The 19,725-nt window shown below is 50.4% G+C and overlaps 3 protein-coding genes across 3 annotated transcripts; 2 read left to right on the top strand and 1 right to left on the bottom strand.

The window, feature by feature from the left end:
• Nucleotides 1–311: 311 nt before the first annotated feature.
• On the top strand, nucleotides 312–1,478 carry KRP23_7532 (uncharacterized protein; the record flags this gene model as incomplete). The annotated part of the gene is made up of 1 exon (XM_067892861.1): nucleotides 312–1,478. The coding sequence occupies one exon, from the start codon at nucleotides 312–314 to the stop codon at nucleotides 1,476–1,478; it is 1,167 nt and encodes a 388-aa protein (XP_067744700.1).
• Nucleotides 1,479–2,427: 949 nt separating this feature from the next.
• On the bottom strand, nucleotides 2,428–4,087 carry KRP23_7531 (Major facilitator superfamily domain-containing protein 1; the record flags this gene model as incomplete). The annotated part of the gene is made up of 2 exons (XM_067892860.1): nucleotides 2,428–3,786; nucleotides 3,860–4,087. 2 exons carry the CDS (start codon nucleotides 4,085–4,087, stop codon nucleotides 2,428–2,430), a joined length of 1,587 nt encoding a protein of 528 aa, XP_067744699.1.
• A 2,522-nt stretch (nucleotides 4,088–6,609) lies between these two features.
• KRP23_7530 (DNA-dependent protein kinase catalytic subunit) lies at nucleotides 6,610–19,620 on the top strand (the record flags this gene model as incomplete). Its single annotated transcript, XM_067892859.1, has 20 exons — nucleotides 6,610–7,017; nucleotides 7,093–7,215; nucleotides 7,291–7,520; nucleotides 7,593–7,770; nucleotides 7,836–8,189; nucleotides 8,265–8,498; nucleotides 8,577–8,876; nucleotides 8,945–9,040; nucleotides 9,127–9,277; nucleotides 10,235–10,394; nucleotides 11,385–11,445; nucleotides 11,514–13,063; nucleotides 13,139–13,775; nucleotides 14,733–14,873; nucleotides 14,955–14,973; nucleotides 15,041–15,387; nucleotides 16,351–17,496; nucleotides 17,563–17,708; nucleotides 17,770–18,173; nucleotides 18,239–19,620. 20 exons carry the CDS (start codon nucleotides 6,610–6,612, stop codon nucleotides 19,618–19,620), a joined length of 8,067 nt encoding a protein of 2,688 aa, XP_067744698.1.
• Between the last annotated feature and the right edge of the window lie 105 nt (nucleotides 19,621–19,725).

Below are 19,725 nucleotides of genomic sequence, written 5' to 3'. Positions count from 1 at the left end.
GTGTGAGTCCCGACGCCACCACAAACCAACACGAATCCAGCAAGCAAGTGCCTGCTCTTTGCAACACGGAGTGTCCCCAGGTATCTCCCGTTGCGGCTCTACTGAACTCGCCGCATTGGATTCTTGATGATCCGTCAAACTTTTCCTGGATATCTGCACTAGCGGCACGTCTTCTCTTCTCATCACAGAAGGAGAAACTCATTGAGGAAGAGTTGCGTAGGACCAAAACGGTCAGTCGAGCCCCAGACATTTTGCAAGAACCAAGTGAAATTGAAGATAGTAGCGTGGACGCTGATCTTCCGACGATAAAAATGTGCTATCCGTCATCTCAAGCTGTCCCGTTCTGGGAGCTCAGCACTGTTGTGCCCAAGCAGCGACGCTTTTGCCTGATTTCGTCTCCTGGAGGGTCAATATTTGTGCAGTTCTCGAAGCAGTTGGCTGCACAAGATGCACGACAGTGGAGACGTGGATCCTCACAGCCGTTTGAAGCAATTCCAATCTATCAGTCATTTCAAGTTGATGTTGAGAAACCTAACGCCGAGTCGAGCGGAGCAGTGGTAAAGGATGGAGAGCAAGATGACACGGGGAAACAGCAACAAGATGAGGACGACGAGCAACTTCAGCAACCGTCGTCAAAGCAGACTGCCAAGTACTTGACTCTCGTCGAAAGTGCTACTCGGGAGGTTCAATCGCCATACTTTCCACTCTTTGTACCTACTGGCGCTCGTGTGGGAGCGTCAGGAAATGCAACGCGCCCGGAACTTCAGCTTGATATCAACGTGGAGCTGTTTTCGCCGTCTGCTTTAGCCCAATCTCGAGTTCAAAGCTCCCAGTTGTTACTCTGGTACTATTGCTTCGGGCAACTTCTTGGAATTGCGTGGCGAAGCAAGCTTCTCCTGCCGTTGCAATTTCTCTCCAATTCCTTCTGGAAGGAGCTTGTTGACCCTGCCGCACCAATCTTAAAAGATGAAGGCGACAGAGAAAATCGATCCAGAGTGCGAGATGCCGCAATTCGAGCCATCCGCGATGGCCTGTTCTCCATCATCCCAAGTCGATGCGTTGCGCTCTTGAGTGGCACTAATCCTAGTCTTCGAGAACGCCTCTCGGACTTGGATGTTAGCTACGTTGCCAGACTGGAGCGCCACGCCACTTACAGTGTTCCTCGTCAAAGTCACCATGACTTGTTCTGGAAACTCGTACATGCCTTCACATCAGTTGAACGGCGCATGCTAGAGCAATTCGTCAACCCGGAGCGAAAAAATGGCACGAAGCAGATCGAGGCTCAGCCGACGTCGACTTCGTTTGTACTGGAAATTGCAGACGCTTTATCTGACGGCCGAGAACACCCGGATTCCTGCTACCCCGTTGTCGTACCGATTGGCCCGCGTCTGAGCCGCCTCCACCTTCCTGCGTACTCCTCGGCGCAAACGCTGCGTCACAAACTTCTTCTCGCCATGACGAACATCCCTTTCATGTAGTAATGCAGCTTCTCTTTTGTTAATATGACGTCGCAGGTCGATACTTTCATCGAGTTGATCCAGAAAACGCAGGTGATGAATAATGGACTATCATAATCTATTAGAAGGACGAGATGAAGGAGCAGGCAAAGATGACAAGAAAAAGGAAGAGAGCGGAAACCAACAGCCTCTCTCCGACAACAAACGCGAGCAAGAAGGGCAACGGGGTGATCTGCGCAAGCACCAACGACTTTAGCGACGAAGCTCGAACATATTTGTCGGTGCATCTCTGCATACGAGCAGTTGTGGGCTACCGCTCGCTATTGGGTGTTTGAGAGCCTGACTCGAGCAAAGCCCATTTCGCGCACAAGCATGCGGATCCTTTTCGTTTCAAATTTTATTGCATTAATCACACTACGAGTTTTTTCGATATGTTTTTGCTGCCATCAACTTGAATGAAATCGACAAAGGTTGCAAAGTAAGCACCAACATCCGACTCATCGAAACCGTGCGACATCAAAGTGAACATTTTCAACACACATCTCGAGGACGTGCTAATGTGGTTCTGTGCTTATTTTTGCATGTCATTGTCTGTTGGAGTGCGTTAGTCAGCAGCTTTTACATATCTTGACCGCAATTAACTAGCTTCATTGTCGTTGCCTCGAATGTCCACAGCGTTCATCAACTCCTTGTCGCAAGCGCTGCGAACGAACACATTTTCATGTATCGGTACTGCAGTAGCAACGTAGCCGGCATTATATTTCCTTTGGGTTCTTCTGAACTAAATACATGTTACAGCAGTGAATGGTGCTCTTCTGAGCCCAGATAGGTAGGTGCCTTTATCTCGCGTTGACTTGCTTTCGTGAGTCTGGAAGCTGGCGCAACGACTTTTGACCGGCTCATTTCACGGATACCAACGATGGCCGAGCTCTATGATGAGTGAGCAGGAAAAGCTGAACACATTCCACATCTACACTGCCCGGTGATCAGCTGGTGGGGCAGTCTCGCCAATCGAGCTGTAACGCGCCTCAAGAACCGCCGGGTTATCCACCGGGTCTTCATCGTCGATGGACAGCGCGCGTGAACGTTTGCTGGGAGCACTAAGCACCCAGCCGTGGCGGCTATCTTCGAAGATGAGGAACAGAGCAAGGAGTAGCGTTAGCACTGCCATGCCCAACAGCATCAGCATGTCCACACGATAGCTGCCCGTTTCGTCACGCAAGTAGCCCATCAGGATGTTGCCAAAAGTTGCACCGATGGCATCAGTGATCTCTACAATGCCAAAGGCTGTACCGAAGCTCTTCCGGCTCACCGAGTTGGGGATCGCAGCCATCAGAATCGTCGGGGTGAACGACAGGCAGATGGAGATGAGCAACATCGACACCACCGGGTTGATCTCCGTGAAGATCATGAACACGTAGGCCAGGACCGAAAGGATGGCTGCGAGGATGATGAGAATGACGCGTCCGCCAAACTGGTCGATTGCGAGGCCGATAAATGGTGCGAACACCACAAACAGGTGCGAGACGCTGCTCACGACGCCAGCCTTCACGATCGAGTAATCGTACCGCTGGTAGAGGTAGCTGGCACTGACGTTCTGGAACAGGTGGAAGACGTTAATGAAGTTGACGTGAAGCATGGCAATGACCCAGAACATGCGCGAGAAGCTCTGCACATTTTCACACGAGATCTGCTTGGCGTGCGCATGCGACTTGCGCCAGCGGTGTTTGCGGCGCTTCTTGTCGGCGTAGTCTGCGAGCCAGTGGAGCTCCGGGTCCAGCGCTTCCTCGCTGACCACGCGGCTCTTGACGATGCGTTTGAGCTGCAGCGTGTAGTGGCACACCATGGTGCCCGTGATGGCCGAGGCGATGCAGACAAGCACTCCGTACCACAAAGCCTGCACGTAACCTCCAAAATAAAGTGCGATGGGCGCAACGGTCGCCTTAGCCACCATCTTGGAGACATTTGTCACAGCCACGCTTACGCCCATGGCGAAGGTCAGCTCCTTGTGACGGAACCAAGATGCGATGAAGACACGCGCACCAACCACGACGCTGCCCTCTCCGACGCCGAAGAAGACGCGGCCGAAGAGCGCGAGCCAGTAGAGCTTGAGCTGCATGCCGAGTGCGAAAATGGCCTGGCCCACGCAGATCCACGCCAGGAAGAAGCGAATGCTGCGGTGACCGCTCTTGTCCATGAGGCGGCCGCCCAGCAGTGGCAGGAACATGCTGGGCACCGACACGGCCGACAGCAGCGCGCCGTACATGGTGTTGGAGATGGGGAAGCTCTCGTCGTCCAGCATGAGCTGCTCCAGCGATGACATGCCGTTCTGCGCAGAATCAGATACGATTAGGATAAGATCGACCATCTAAAGGCAACTACTGGTATAATACGGTACGCACCTTGACGAAGTGGCCGCCGAACGGGATGCAGCTCATGAGGAGCAGCAGGAAGAAGCGGTGCGGTGGCGACGTGGTGCGCCAGAACTGCCAGGAGGGCGCGCGGTGCAGCGGCGAGCGCGGAGGCGTGAGGCCGCCGCCGTCCCCGTTATCAGAGTGCGAGGGCGCATCGTACACGAGCGGCGTCATCTCGGACGGCTCGGTCGCCGCCGACTTTTGTTTGGGCGCCATTGCTTATTGACGATTGACTTGCTGGGTGCGCAGCGTCTCGCAATTGCGGCGCAGCCTTGTGTGGTCAAGCTCGAAAAAGCGCAAGTGGGAGAGGCTCGATCCTAAGCTTATCGCGCGTGTTGCGCGAAGGTGACGCAATCGGGCGGTACAAGCGTGACGTGGGCCCCACTTGCGAAATGAGGGGATAGAGTCTGTCATAGACGGCCCGGGTGCTGGGTGGAGGTTGAGATCGGAGTGCCGAGGCCGCGGCCGCGACTGGCCGCCGCCACGCGCAGCTTATCGGCGAGCGACGACCAGGAGTTGGCCTGGGATCGGGTTTTTTAGAGGCTACTTTTGTAAATAAAAAATGTAGCACGCGCTTATGTCGACGAGACTCGCCGCCGAAATGGCGGGGTATGGATTATCGTAGGGGAAAGAGCGGTCAAGTTGACTTGGAAATTGTAAGAAGTGCTGAAATGTGATCGTATGCGGTCTCGCAGGTGAGAAGAGGTTGCTCCAAGGCCCCGACCAATGAACACCCGCGACCCTTCACAGCGCCTGGAGGCACGCGCTTGCGCCCAATCCGACGGCGATTTCACATCCCGTTGCGCCACCGTGATTACAAGATTCGGTGACGTAATGGCTGAGAGCACACAACGTTGCTCGATTCCGGAGGTGTGCACACGACTGGGAAAGGGCCTTGAAGCAAGAGCCTCGGAGGCGCGTGCCGGCCACGCTCGTCTTCGCCGTCGGCGACAGATTAACGCTGCAAATCCCGGGGCACGCACGCTGGGAGGAGTACACTGGTAGCGTGGCGGGCTGACAATCTGCACTGCAGCTGTGCTTCACAGGCTTTGGGTCGACGCCAATCGCTGGGCGAAAGTATCTTCTCTGCTATTGAAGTCGCCTCTGCCGGCTGTCGACTCATGCACCGGACGGCGGCGTGTGCCGACGGCCAGTGAACATCGCCGCAAAGGAAGGGGACCCGGTCCTTGCCAAAGTGACTGGCCAGCGCCCAATGACGACCCCAGAGTGCTGGCAGAGCGTCACCTCGAGGAAATGACCTCTAGTCACCTCAGCTGGGCTGATCTGGCCCGAGTCATCCGCGCTGCTGTACAGTTGTTGCCCTCCGAGTTGGCGCCGCCAACTTGGCGGAAAGGTTACCGTAAGAAGCGCAGCTGGGCAAGCCGCCGCCAACACGGCAGATGAGTTGCAAATCGCTCACTCGGCGATGGTGATTTGACTAGAGCGTAGGCGCGCAGCATTATACATGTGCATGCATGCAAGGCCGCCTCAATCGGAGTCGTCAAACCAGTCAGTTCACTTCACTGATGCTATCAGCAACCGAGGGGCGAACGGCAACCAAGTTTTGAGAGAGAGAGAGAGACAGACTGGTCTATTTAACCTTATCAGCTTCTAGATGTCTGGTACAGCCTAAGCCTGGTTAGCAACGCCGGTGTCTCCTGGAGATCCGGTGGTTGTACGGGGCTTATCGTCTTTGCTGACTGCTCTCGTGGTTGTTCTTCTAGTGCTTGCTGGCACACAAACAACCGCGTTCCTTGAATGACTGTGTCGGGGTTTCGGCGCTCGCGTTTAGCGAGCGCCTTGAGCTGCCTCATTCCTGTGGTCCAGAATTCCTGGACACTGCTTTCCTCTGTGACATCCTCTTGTTGGAACACGACACGGTTCCGCTGGATCCATAGCGTTGTGATGCATACGCTGCAAAGTATGTGCCATATCCTTTTCCAGATCGCCGCATACTTCTGTGCGGCAACCAAGTTTTGGCAAAGTACCTTTGCAACAGGTTGAAGTGCTCGTCGAGCTGAGCTCTTTGCTGCGTTCGCACCTACTCACGGGAATCTACCTTACACGCTGCGATACTTAACAGCGTAGCCCGTTGAAGATTCAGAACTTCAATTTGCACAGTACGCAACCCAAATGTACTAACATAAGTTAGTTGAGTCCACGGGTTTATTACCTTAAATAAGTGCTACCAGTAGTGTGGCAGCATTCAATCTTGGTGTTTGCTAGCGCGCTGCTGGCTGCACATCATTTAGTTTGTCTGGCCAGCCTAGTGAGATGTCGATGGCAAACAAGCTCGCGACCAAACCGAACTCCGCAGAGTCTTACAGCAGTGGATCCCGTGGTTCGGTGAGACTTCGACCTCAGGTCGACTGGTCCCCCGAGCACAGTAACTGGGTTGGAGCAAAAATTGTATCTTGAGGAATTGTCGAGAAGAGCAGTGCAGCCTGCAGCGCTTCCAACGGCAGGGAAGATAAGGCGAGGCGCCTAAAGCCTGTGAAGCACAGCTGCAGCGAGATTGACAATCTGCCGCGACTAAATACACTGTAGTATTCTCCTGCCCACCGCGCCGCAGCAAGATTTGCAGCATGAATCTGTCGCGGACGGCCAAGACGAGTTTGTCAATGATGAAGTGGAGATGGCTACATACACTCCGCAATGTTGCACGAAAATAATTGGACACCTTCACGCAACATCCACTTGTCAATCCGCATTCCCGATCCACCCGTGGCAGTTGAAGCATGGCGACCAAGGTGGCCGAGCGGCTCGAGGAGCTGACGGCCTTCCTGGCCCACCAGCATGCGGTGGACAGCGTGGAAGAGACGATGGACCATCTCCAGAAGGAGGTCGCGGACGCCATGGTGCGCTCTCGGGCCTCGGCGCAACAATGCACCATCCTCCTGTTCCAGAGCGTGGAGCCGCCCAGTCTGCTGCGCTTTGTGGCCGCCAGCGCGGACTTTGCGGACGAGTCGCGCAAGCGGGAGATCTCTACGACTAGAAGTGGCGTCCTGGAGTTGCTCTCGTCCTTCCTGAAGCTCTACGGAAGCCACCAAGCGCTGACCAAGCAGCACGTGGTGGATATCTTCAAGACCTGTCAACGGACGGCGCGGACCGACGCATTCAATCGAGTCAAAGCCCATGCAGTAGCTGTATGAGATGCATTTACTATATTGCTAGTGAGGGGTGGAATTTGTGCTCATGTAGTTGGTTTTTATGGACTTTAGGTGGTGGTGAGTGTGCTCAAGTATGCGGACAAGCGAGCTTCGAGAGAGGACATTGAGCCCCGGGCTTACGTGGACAAACTGTTCTACGATATTAAGTTTTCAAAGGCGACTCAAACGGCCAAGGTAACGAAGAGAGATTTGCTGGTTAAGGAACTGGGGTTGCGTTTTGATTTGGTGGCATGTTGTTTTGTTGGGCAGGGACAAATGCTGGAGCTTATCGGCTACTTGGTGGAGAAATTTCCGCAGGATGTGGAGGAGTCTGTGCCTCCTTTGCTTTGTTGGGTTGAAGACGCGCTGGAGAAGCAGTTCTCGAGTAATTCGCCTGAGATGATGCTGGTCAATGGTCTATTGTTTGCGCTGGCTCGTCTTCTGGAGTGCGATCCGGAGCGCTACAAGCGAGATGAAGGCTTGCGCAAGAAAGTTTACTCGTGAGTGTATTGAATTGATACTGTAGAAAGAACTAGGGAGGGGTGGCTAACTGGGGTGCTTTTACCATGCAGGTATTTGGCCACAGTGTTCGCTACCACAGTCAGTGGAAATCTCTCACGCTATCAGGTGACAAAATCGTCTGAAATCTTCATAGCGAAGCACGCTCAGATGTTCCTGCAAGAAATCGGTCCGAACGGCCACGTGTGGTTTTCGTATGCAAAGTTTTGCTGCATGAGCGAAAACAAAACGGTGCGGTCAATTTTTTGCTTTGGAAACTGTTTACTGTAACCTTCTGACAAGTCATTTTTGGTCAGATAAAAGAGCACGCATTTGTGTGCTCAAATGCAATCTTTGAAGCATTAAATGCGTACTTGGTGGAGGTGGAGGATGATACGCGCAAGAAATGCTTGAACAGAATTTTGAAAGAAGTTCTACCAGTTGTGAACGATTCTGGAGTTGGAACATCGATGATAGCGTTCGCAATTCAATGCCTTGGTTGGCTTGCTCAATCAATCTACGTCTATCTTGGGGGGAAAGGCTACGGCAAGATCGAAGAGAAGCTGAAATCGTTTGGTGAAACCCTCTTGGCGCTGGACGCTAAAGCGACAGCTTCGAGATGGACTCTTTGCTCACAGTATGTGCAGTGCGTTGGGCAACTCGTGCAAGAGGTACGACCAGTTCATGTGTTGATTCAATTTCTGGGTCTGCGTTTTGAAATATATTGTCTGGCTTGCGTTCGTTAGCGTCGGGAACTTCCACTTGATCAAGGCTACGTCAAGTTTCTAGGGGACTTATTGTCTCATTTGATGATCGCTTATCCCCAATGTCTTTGGAAGTCGAAATTCATGATGCACAAATCGGTTGCTCGAGTATTTTCCGCTCTGTCGAAGTGGACAGTAATCGATCCTCTGGTCGATCGTTTTGTGCTTCAAACGTTGATGCTGAGTATTTCTAACGTCACAGGCCCTGGCCAAGCGGTAAGATACTCCTCTGCTACAAGAACACTGTATTATCGAGGCTTTCTTAACGCGTCGAACATTGCTTATTCGCAACAGGTCGTCTACCACCCAGACACTGGGGAGCTGGTGACAAACCTTTTATACGACTATGAAGGATTTTGGCTGGCGCTGCTTCGCTTTCGCCCCGAAAAAATTGCTGAGCCTACTCTAATAGCGGCAGCTGCAGAAACGGAGGATGTTGACATGAAGGAGCCTACAAACTCCAAAAGAACTCTTCAACGGATCCTCTTTGATTCCACGGTCAAGAACATCGTAGACATCATTGACCAGCTCAACCTTTCGTATCAGTTTGATCTGCAAGCAACAAGAAACGGAAAAAACGCGACTGGGTACACGGTAAGCTAAAACCTCCACGATGGCTAGATGTTGAGATTATACGTTTACGTTGTTATTATATTCTACAGCCTAGCGTGCCGCGTGATCATTCTATTATGCTCAATCTGACTGAATTCATCGAGAGGGTTCTGGGTAAACTACCGAAGTCTCTGCTTCATCCGTGGGTATGTTTTCGGCCTGAGTCCATAAAACAGTACGGGGAGTTTGACTTACCTAAGTATTGTATTGTACTTCTTTAATGTGTGAACAGATTTTCTTGCTTATGCATCAAGTGTTTACTTCAGCTTCAAAGTTACCGCTGGTTTCCAGCTTTTATCGAATTGGAACAGTACTGTCTGTCGCAATGGATGATCTCAAATACTTCGACTCGCTATCACACTTCAATGGATGGGGCGTGGATCGTCAGTCCCGCTTTCGTGATGACTTTACAATTTTCGTTCAACAAACTTGTGCTCAAGCTCGATTTTACCAAGATGAGCTGCTTTTGACGTGCGCCGAGTTTGTTTTGGCATCACCAGTTGGATTGGTGGCCATACATACAATGGTCGGCATTCTGAAGTCAATTTTGGAACTTGGTAGATCGTACCTTCCTGCTGCCGTTGTCGCCGTCACAACACTGGAGCGTTGGCAAAGAGAGTGTCCGATTGGGCTCGAAGCTACCATCCCCGAGATTGTACCAGTGCTTTCGGTGTACCTTGACCAGGATGGACTCAATGATGGGAAATCATCGCTGGTGAAATCTATTGCAGCGAGTACAGCAAATACCGACTCTAATGTGGATTCTGACCTCACCCAACTTCAGCATCGTATTTTGTTGCTTCTGGGAAAATGTGGTGGTAAAGTATCACTTCTGATGAGCGAGCCTCCTTCAGTTGTTAATGCTAGCGGTAGCATGGGGAGTATTTCGTCACCATTTTTTCGGTTGGAGTTGCAACTTAGTGAGGTGCCTTTGTCGCTAGCGATGGATCCGCTTTTGCCGCATTTTGGAGAGCTGGCAGCTCGCAGTTCTGTGCGACGCGTAAAAGCAAGCGCGAGCGAAGGTTATCATGCCTTGGTGTGTTATTTATGTGGGAAGACAACAACTCATCCGCACGCAGCCGGTAAAAAAACTGTGTTTTACGATATGTGGCAAGGTGTTTTCGCGCAGGTTGTGCGCTTAGCAACTGATCCAGAAAAAATCTGCAGGTCATTGTTTGAGCCGCTGCTCTTTCAGTTACTTCGGTGGCTGGCAATGAATAAGGACACGTATCCATTTGAATACGCAAGCATGCTTGATGAGCTGACTCGAAGTTTGTCGGACCCGGAGACTGCTGTCCGTACAATGTCGGCCCGATGCATTGCGGCATTGCTCTCACTAGCTCTTGAAGATTCTGTAGCACAGATAAATGTCGACGACATTTTCGAGCGAGTTTTTTCGCTGTGCCGCCATCCTGGTGCTGTCCAGCGCAGTGGGGCTGCAGCTTCGATCAGCTACTTTTTACGATCCTTGAACGAAGAGGACGGGACGGTATTAACAAGGTTCGCCTTGCCATGTGTGAAGAACCTTCTATGTGCTCTCCGCTTGTGCGATAGTGATGCTCGAAACAAGATTGGCGGAGATGATATTTCGCGAGATGTGATTTCAAAAGCGGTCATGAAGATTGAACGCGGCATCTGCCGGTTCCCTCAGCTCTTTTTGAAAGGGGATATGACTGCACGAAATACTACGGCGATTGCTAGCGACACCAGTCTTCAGCAAACCACGGTTTGGCTTTTCCAGCAAACTGCAGCGCGCGAGGTGTTGTTCCGTCGTTTGTGTCGACGAGTCTTTGTCTCTTTTAGCGGTTTGATTAGCATATCAAGCTCGGATTGGATTGAGGAATACACCGCATTACAAGGAATTGGATCCATCGGCTCCGTGTTGGCGCCTACTAGCTCACTAGCTCACGCTCTGCCTGATGTCACAGTAGAGTGGATGGACCAACTATCCGCATCGATTGAGAGCTACGTTTGGTGCGTTGAACTGTTAGGCGACAAGGCAGAGACCGTTTTTGGACTTAGTGCACCGAGTCACCAAGAAAGAATGAAGCGAAAAAATACCTCTGACGTGATGGGTCCAAGCGACGGATGCAGTTGTCAGCAGACACTTTCATGGGCTGTTGCTAGCTTCTTAAAGCATGGGGACCCTTGGAATGACTCATCGGCACGTTCGCATAGGATTGGAGTGCATCTATCGGTGTTGGTTTCGCTATGCAGGTGTATCAAATCGTTCTCGAACAACGATAACGTGATACTTCGCGCTGTTGCAGACGTCGACAATCAATCCTTTCGAGCATCCGTAGCTGATAAACTTCTTCAGACAATTCTGCATCGTTCTGGTACCTGGGCGAATGATTCAAAGCTATTTGACGAAATTGAGGATTTTTGTACTGACGTGGTGATCCACAGTCAGCAGTGGGCGCAGCAATTGCAGCAAACGGTAGACACATTGCTGTTACCCCTGACAGCGAGCATTGCTGAGGTGAGCAGCGACGAAACCTTTGGAAAGCATGCGAGGACAATTCAATCGCTGTCCCTCTTTGGGAGCAAGGTACACTGTCTGTTTCCTTTGATAAAAGACATCCTCTGATTTAACGTCATTTCTGCTTCATGTCTTAGGTTTTAAGTTCTGGAATCGTAAACGCTAACGCAGCAGATAAATATGCATCGACATTTGCCCTGGTAGCAGGCAGAACAATCCAGTATGGGCGATGCTTACCTGACAACCAACTCGTAGCTACCGCAGCATTGAAGGCTGCAGCTGTTTGCGGTTGGAGAATTACCGACGTATTTGTGAACGCTTCTGATCGGCAGTTATATGGGCCAGTGTACAATGACGTGGTGCATTTTATTCCAACACTAGCGGTCTGGAAACAGTGTGCCAGCCAGTTGGTGTCGCTATCACTGGAAAATGAATATGCCATCAATGTGTTGGTTGATGCTCTCCACCAGGTCGTCAGCTTCAAAGTCTACCCGGTTAGGTCTGCTGAGTGGGACGATTTTACCAAGACCTTAGTGACAAATATCAAGCAATTTGTCAAGAACCTTGAAGCCGCCAAAGCTGATACACAACGGACACTTTCACTACTGCAAGTTCTTCGATACTTTTTGGAACTCTGCCAAAATTGTTCCGAACATCTTGTTGAAGCCTTTCGCATCGGACCTATCCGCGATATCCGAGATGCCACTATTGACTTGCTCAAGCAACGCGAATGCAGCTATTTAGTGAAGGCTGACCTTTTGAGAATGCTGGCTTTGCTGGGGCCCACGTCGATTCTGGCGACCAATGAGCAGCACGCGTCCGATTCTACGCTACAAGCTCTTATAGCGTTTGTTTTTGAGGAGTTTCCGATTGTGTCGACTGACGTCTCGCGTGACTCGAAAGATTTTGACGTTTTCCATTCGCTATTCTCTGAACTATTGGGTGTTATCGAACAGAGCAATTCGATTGCATATCTCAAAATTATCTACTCGAGTCTGAAGGAAGGGGACAACCACATCTTCAGGGCAGAGATCAAGGAAATGCTGACAAGGTATTCAATTTCGCTAGGCAGCAACGTCAAATCACGAGAAACAAGTGATGCGAACGTTCGAGTTCAATTAGTGGAACTCTTAGATGTGTTGCTGGATCCCGCGCTGCATGTTGCTATTCGCAAAACGCTTCTTGAAGAGGTATTTACGCCCTTAGTTGAGTGTCAAACTGGTGAGACTCTGCAACGCTTCTATTTGATGAGAAGTGCCACGAAGAAGTCAAGTATCATTGGTGTGCTCGCGGCGCTGATTTCAACGTCTGCCGAAGTCACCTCTGGAGGAGGTCGCATTGGTGTGTTCGTGGCATACTCGTTGGTGGAGATTCTTTACCGTTTAATGGATCCAGAAGTTGTTCGGCTCGATCTCAATTCTGCTTTTCTGGGTCACAAGAATGGCAAGGGCCGCGAGTTTACAATGCTGGTGTGCAAATGTGCAAGCAAAGTGGTGACAAAGACGTACGTAGAGGTTGACGACCTTACCCGTTTGGCGTGTTGTGCTGCCTACGGCTGTCTACTTACAGCAGTGTCACGAACGCAAAAGCAAGAAAAGTTTTTCGATCAAATTTTGTTTCAGCCAGGAGTCTGGAGCAATATTCTAGACCCCTCGAGTGAGTACGAATTGAGTGCTGAGACAGAGAGGTTTGCTACAATACCCCTGTCAAGCCTGTCAGTAGTTTCTCTTCAAATTAGACTTGATTCAAATGTTTCGAGCAGCCCGAAATTAAAGCGAAATGGATCCGATGCGATGCAGTTTTTCACGGCGAGCAGCTTGAGTATGGATGCAGACACGATGGGAGCATCCACGATGACTTTGCCTCAAGATATTGATCAAACAAGCGCTGCTTATCAAAATGTGGAGATCGAGCTAGACGAGTTTAATCAGCATCCTTGCATGATGCCGCTACTGCGCGTACTGATGCAGATGAAAACCGATTTTGGCTCTAATTGGGGTGAAAAAGCAATGCCTGGATGGATGAAGAAGATATTTGACGTGATTATTGACCCGTCCACAGGTCTTGCTGTGCGGTTGTTTTTGGCGAAAGTGGTGGTCAATGTCCCCGAAGTATTTTCCGTGTACGCATCGTCATGGCTGCGAGTAGTGATGGATACCCTAGTTGACGCGACTGAGTCGCAAATGGTTCCTGAGTTTAACTATCTTTTGCGTGATTGTTGTAACCTTGTGCTTGACCAATGGAGCGATGTCTCGGTGGCATCGTTTAAGGACATCGCCAGTCGCTTTATTAACGAGCTTATAAAGCTTTCCCCGGACCGCTATAATCGGATTCGAAACAGTAACGTGTCACTGGTGACCTCTCTAATCACGATGTGGAAAGATTCGGTGGACATCGATGTAAGTTTCCTCATCAGTTCTATTCACGCAGACGACGAAGATACTAAGCTGAGAGCAGCAAAACAGTTTGCTGCTCTCCAAATTATCAGTGCAATGATGGGTGCAGAACAAACAAGTGTCTTAGCGTGTAAAGCTGAAGAGCAGACTATTGAAGATGGAATCCTATTGGTGATGAAGAGCAAGACAGCATCCTTGTACACTCTAGCAGCTGAAGTCGGTGGGCTATACCTACAAAGTGCTGACCTCATCCAGGGAGAAGAATTCACGTGCAAGCTGAAAAACTTGATACTTGGATCCTATAATGACGAGGACTTCGGGCGATTTCTGGCACTGTTACGCAATGCTTCGTTGCATCGGCCCGAAACTATTGATTCGAGCATGCTACAGCGCTTATCGTTTGTATTGCCGAAGGCTGTTTCTGTAGATGCATGGGCTTTGCTGGCGGCTGAAACCTTGAGCAATGCAGCTTCGAACGACAACGTCGCCAACGAGGTATTTCCGCACGCACAGTCTGTTCTTGGACGTTTCATTACCCACCGACACACTGGCGTACAGCAAAATACCCTCCGAGCTATATCACGCCTTGTCGATCATTTGACTTTATCTGAGCTGGAAAGGTTAGTAGAAAATGCTCCCGAAGGTCTTGGCATGCTTGAGAGCTATGAGGAACATGACCTCCTGGATTGCCGAGAGCTGCTGTTTGCGATTGCCAAGAAGCTATTTGAAAAGAATCTGTCGACTCAAACAAAATCTCGAGTGAGTGCTTCACTGCTTCGCGGACTGTGCGACCCCGATGATAATCTTAGAAAGCAATCTTTTGAATATTGGAATGATTCCAAAGTTATGGCGAATTCTTGCAGTGGTAGGCTTCTTGCGATATTTGGCACTTTATACTCGCAAGAGTTCGACGAAAAATGGGTACTCTACGCAACAAACTTGCTTGTTGGAATGTCGAAGGACAGTGACGGGTCTGATCGACCCCTGTTCCCGAGCGCTTTGGGGGGTGGGGAATACACAGAGACTAACATTGACGCGAGTTGGGAGGCCAAAACGCAGTCAATGGCTCCACTATTTTCGGTGGAAGCGGATACGTTCTCCGTACGTCAAGACCAGTCTTGCCAGCCGAACTCTGTTTCATCACAAGTTGACGATACCCATGCCAGTGTCATACATTCGCAGCTATTTTTCTCCAAGCCAGGTACGCCCGAACTCCTTTCCTTCACCATGTAGTTTATTGAATTAACCATGTAGCTACCATTCCACAGCGTCACAAACTCCGATTTCGTCAGCGTCGAACTTTACTCAAAACTTCGGAGAATTAGGAGCTTCACAGCAGCAGCACGCTCGACGAGAACGCTTCTCCAAACGACGGGCTGCAGAGAGCTCGTTTGTGAAGAATTCATCGACCTATGAGAAGAAAGCGTCAAAACGTTATTTTCAGGATCAATACGCTTTATTGAAGAAGAGGGAAGTAGCTCAGGCCACCAAAGAACGCAAGCAGCGCCAGGGTCAAGTTTCCATGAAAAGGACGTACCGCATGGGCGACTTCCCTGATATCCAGATCACACGACTCGATATTGTGGATCCCATCATGGCGCTATGCGAAATGCACGTAGAGACGTCGAGCCTAGTGTTTGGTGCTTTATTCTCCTCGATTGTGACAACTCCACAATTTCAACAGTCTGGACACACTCGCGAGTTAGCGGAAAGCCTCGAGAAGACATTGACGCTCTCAAAATCTTCCTCTATTTACGTGGGTTGCATCGTCTCGGCTTACTTTTCTAGTATTGTCCGCAGCTCTGCACTCTGTGAAACACTTGCCATTCCGTCAAGAACTATAGGGGAAGCTGGTCTTGCCAGTGGGAAGTATCACCTGAGTGAGCTGGCACTGGAAGAGCAATTGATCTACAATATTCAGCGCAATAAAAGGGATCTGGGCCTGACGTCCCACGAGTCGGTGGCGAGTAGCTGGGATCTGCTGCATAAGTTGTTGAGCACGGTGCACAAACGGAATTTCCTAATGGCGTTGTCGATCGCATGCAGCACAACGGATGAATCTCAAGCTGCACTTCAAGCTCAACTTTCCGGAGACCTTCCGCTTGCTATCGCGTCATACAAGAAGGCCGAAAGCATTTTGGCCTCACAAATGGAGATGCTTGATGGAAGTATATCCCTAGCTGCCGAGGCAGATGCTACCAGGTGCCGTTGGCAGCGGTTTAACTGCTTGGAGACGCTGAACAATTGGGACGCACTGAGCGATGAGATCACCGACGCGATGAAAAGGGATAGCGAGTTTTTATGGACACAGCGGCCCCCGTATCTTCAGCAAGGCATCGGTAGCTACATGCGATCATGTTTGGGGCAATCCGAGACAGCACGAAGTGACCAGCCAAGCGTCACTGCAAATCTTCAATCCTTTTTTAAGGATGCCATGCACGATACAGCAAAACAACAGCTTCTTCAGTCGAGATTCCCCGTTGAAATTTGCTTGATACACCTCTCACTTGGCGAGACGAACCAAACGCGTGTTTGCGTGGAAACGTTTTACAGTAACTTTCTCAAAATGTGGAGGCAGACTAGTTCGTTGTCGTCGTCTTCGCGCATGGAGTTGATGCAGTCGCTGTCCTCAATGGTAGAAATCGACGAGCTGCTGATGCTCGCCAGAGGTGACCACATTGACGCAGCACTACCTTGCACGCAGGACCAAAATGTCACGAGGTTTGTGAACGCGTGGAGACGATCACCTCCATCAACAGGAGAGGATGGTATGATGCTTTGGTCTCAGCACGCGCTGGTTCAAAACATAATCGCTGGATTTCTGCTGGATCACGGGCAAAGCCTAGGCATTCTTTCAGATGAAGTTCGTTTAACTATTCTCGGAAGCAAAAGCGGCGTTATGTTGGAGTACGCAAACGCAGCAATTTCATGCAACATTCTAGCTTTGGCTTCCAAGATGTTGAAAAGTTACCGCGAGTTGTGCAATGCTCATCAACTCCCTAAGCTAAGTGTACAAATGGTTGAGGTGTTTGTTTCGCACGTTTTGAAGCTGGTTGATCGCCAGGAGCAGCAATCGAGTAAAAATGGCTTGCCTGCTAGTTCGGTCAAACTGATTACACGATACTACGAGACCGCCACGAAAATGTTTGACAACGTGGAAATTATGAAAATGATGGAAACAGCAAACGCGAGCGATACAGTGGCTATGGGTTACCTTGAGGCAAAGACTTTTGCCAGCGCCGCTACGTTTTATGCCTCCAATGATATTGATGACAGCCTGAAAGAAGAGTACTTTTCACGCTCTCTCGACATGTTCAAGATTTCGAGCGGGCGAATTAACTCTTCGGCTGCCGGTTTGAACGCAAAATTGGATGAGGGCACGTCAGCTGCATTTTTGAGGTGCCGGCTAACCTTCATCGAGTTTTTGAACGACTTGCTATTCAAACGGAAGATGGGAAAGCTAACGACGCTTGCTGACCGAAAAACATTGACGAAGCTTCTAGCAGAAAATGTGCTGGGAGGGATGGCCTTTGGTGACCGCCAATGCGCGCATTATTTCCCGCAGATTTGTGATCTAGTTGCACATTACCCCGATATTGTCGTAGAGTTCGAGCAGCAGGTCCTTACAAAGGTCCCGATATGGACGTGCCTACAGTGGTCAGCCCAGCTAATGGCATTGCTAAATGGGCCAATCGGAAAAACGATCGTTGCGGTTCTTGAAAAGGTTTGCTCTATCAGACCCGAAATGAGTGTCTCGAGTTCTTTCTAACGCAAGATTTGATTCATGCAGATGGCCGAAAAATACCCAGTAGCGCTTTTTTATGACTTCATGGTTACGTGCAGGTCGTCGTTGGACGCATTTAAGGTGGATTTACATCGTCTAGAGGTGCTGCTGACAAACCCAGTGATGGAAAAATTCGTGACCGCCTTGAGATTGTACGCCTTGATTTCTTCGATTGATTCTCGAAATCACTAACGATATTCATGCTTTATGTAGAATCCACCATCCTGAGCTCCGCTTAAAAGAAGGGCTAAGAGAAATCGCAAAGCTCATAGAAGACAATCGATCGTCGGATGCGCGCCAAAAGGTGACGCTATTGTGGAAGGATTGTTTCTCGCTTGATCGCCCACTTCTTGGAGATCAAATCGGTCGATACAATCGCGACTGGATCCAGAAAGCGAAACGAGATGTCGAAAAAATAATGGGCAAGGACGGCACAAAGCTGACTTCAAAAACTGTCAATACCGCTCGCGAATGGATTATGAGTCACTTCAGCGTTACCCCAGGTAGGTATGCCATCACTAAGGACATGAAAGCCCGCATCGGTGATTTTGCAGAATGGCTCGAGGAGTTTGACCATTCCAGATGTTCGCTGGAGCTTCCAGGGCAATATACAGCACGTAAGTTACTTGTCTATCTTTGAAGAATCGGCATCGCGCTCACCATTTATTTGTTGCTGGTGTAGGTTGGGGTCCACCAGATCCGTCTACGCACATCCGAATCTTGAGTTTTGACTCAATGCTGGGAGTGCTAGCCTCAAAGCAGTTGCCTAAGAGGCTAACTTTACACGGTAGCGATGAGATGGACTACACGTTCCTCGTGAAGGGAGGAGAGGATTTGCGCCTTGACCAGCGAATTGAACAGCTCTTCGGTGTGATGAATCAAATTCTAGAGGCAGACCCGCGGTGCCGCGATCAGAAACTGTCAATTACTACCTACGATGTGATTCCAATGACGCAGGAAATCGGAATTTTGGAGTGGCTTGATGGTACGTCGACGTTAAAAGGAGTAATTGAAGCACAACTGCAGATTGATGAGCGGTGCACGGACCTGAAGAGCAACAAAAGACAAAAGCTGGAGCTGTTCAATACGACAGCGGCAAAGGCTTACGAGTCCTTTCTTCTGAAACAGCGTGGTGCAAGCTTCAGTGCAAAGGTAGTTGCCCCTCGCTCAAAGGACGTTGTAGACCAGTTTTCAAAAGTTCAAGCGATGATACCAGCTGATTTATTGCGGCGTCAACTGCTAGGTCTGGGCTCAAACTTTGAAGCATTCCTTCTGGTTCGGGATCACTTTCTGAAGTCGCTGGCAGTATTTAGCGCTTGCTCGTACGTGCTGGGCATTGGAGATCGCCATCTTGATAACTTTCTGTTCGAACTATCCAGCGGGCGCGTCATCGGTATTGACTTTGGCGTTAGTTTTGGCGCCGGCGCGAGTGTCCTCCCTGTTCCCGAGTTAATCCCATTCCGGTACACGAGGCAAATGGATTTCGTGTTCCAACCGTACGATGGCGCAAACCTACTAGCCCAAGAGATGCAGGCGGTGTTTGAGGCGCTTCGCTCTAAACGCCAAGTCGTTGAGAGCGTGATGAACGTCTTCCTGCACGAGCCGCTGCTGGATTGGCAACAGTCTACTACGACACATCAGAAGGCATTGTTCAAGGGAGCAGAAGGCGACGATCGATCTACTTTGCAAGACAGCGACGTAGAGATGGAGGAGGTTGAAGAGCCCGCTCGAGCGTCTCGGGCGAGCAACAAGTCGACTGCGTCTCCGGCGGTAGGCGGCGCAGCCAGTGCGTGGCTGCCAGATGTCAAGATTGCGATTGCGCGAAGGAAGCTGGAGGGCGTGTCGCCGGGACTGCTGCTGAAGGAGGAGCTGTCGCAGAATGTGCATCTGAAGCAGCACATGAGCAAGTTCCACGCACTGATTGACGCAGCGAGCAGCGGCGGGGATGGCGTCGACGAGTTCGCCGCCACAACCTCGCTAGCGCAGGCTCAAGAGCTTCTGAAAATGGCCACCGCGCCGGATTTGCTCGGGCGCACGTTCCAGGGGTGGATGCCATGGCTGTAACATGTAGGATTGGCCTTCAGCAACTCTCGCAATTGACAGAGACGCACGCTGAAGTCGTGCTGCTTTACTTGGGACTCAATATTTACTTTACTTGGACTAAATATT

The sequence above is a fragment of the Phytophthora ramorum genome (genome assembly GCF_020800215.1).
Source record: "Phytophthora ramorum isolate Pr-102 chromosome Unknown Phyram_PR-102_s0006, whole genome shotgun sequence".
In the NCBI taxonomy this organism is placed as follows: Eukaryota; Oomycota; class Peronosporomycetes; order Peronosporales; family Peronosporaceae; genus Phytophthora; species Phytophthora ramorum.
This window is presented reverse-complemented; position numbering and strand designations above follow the sequence as displayed.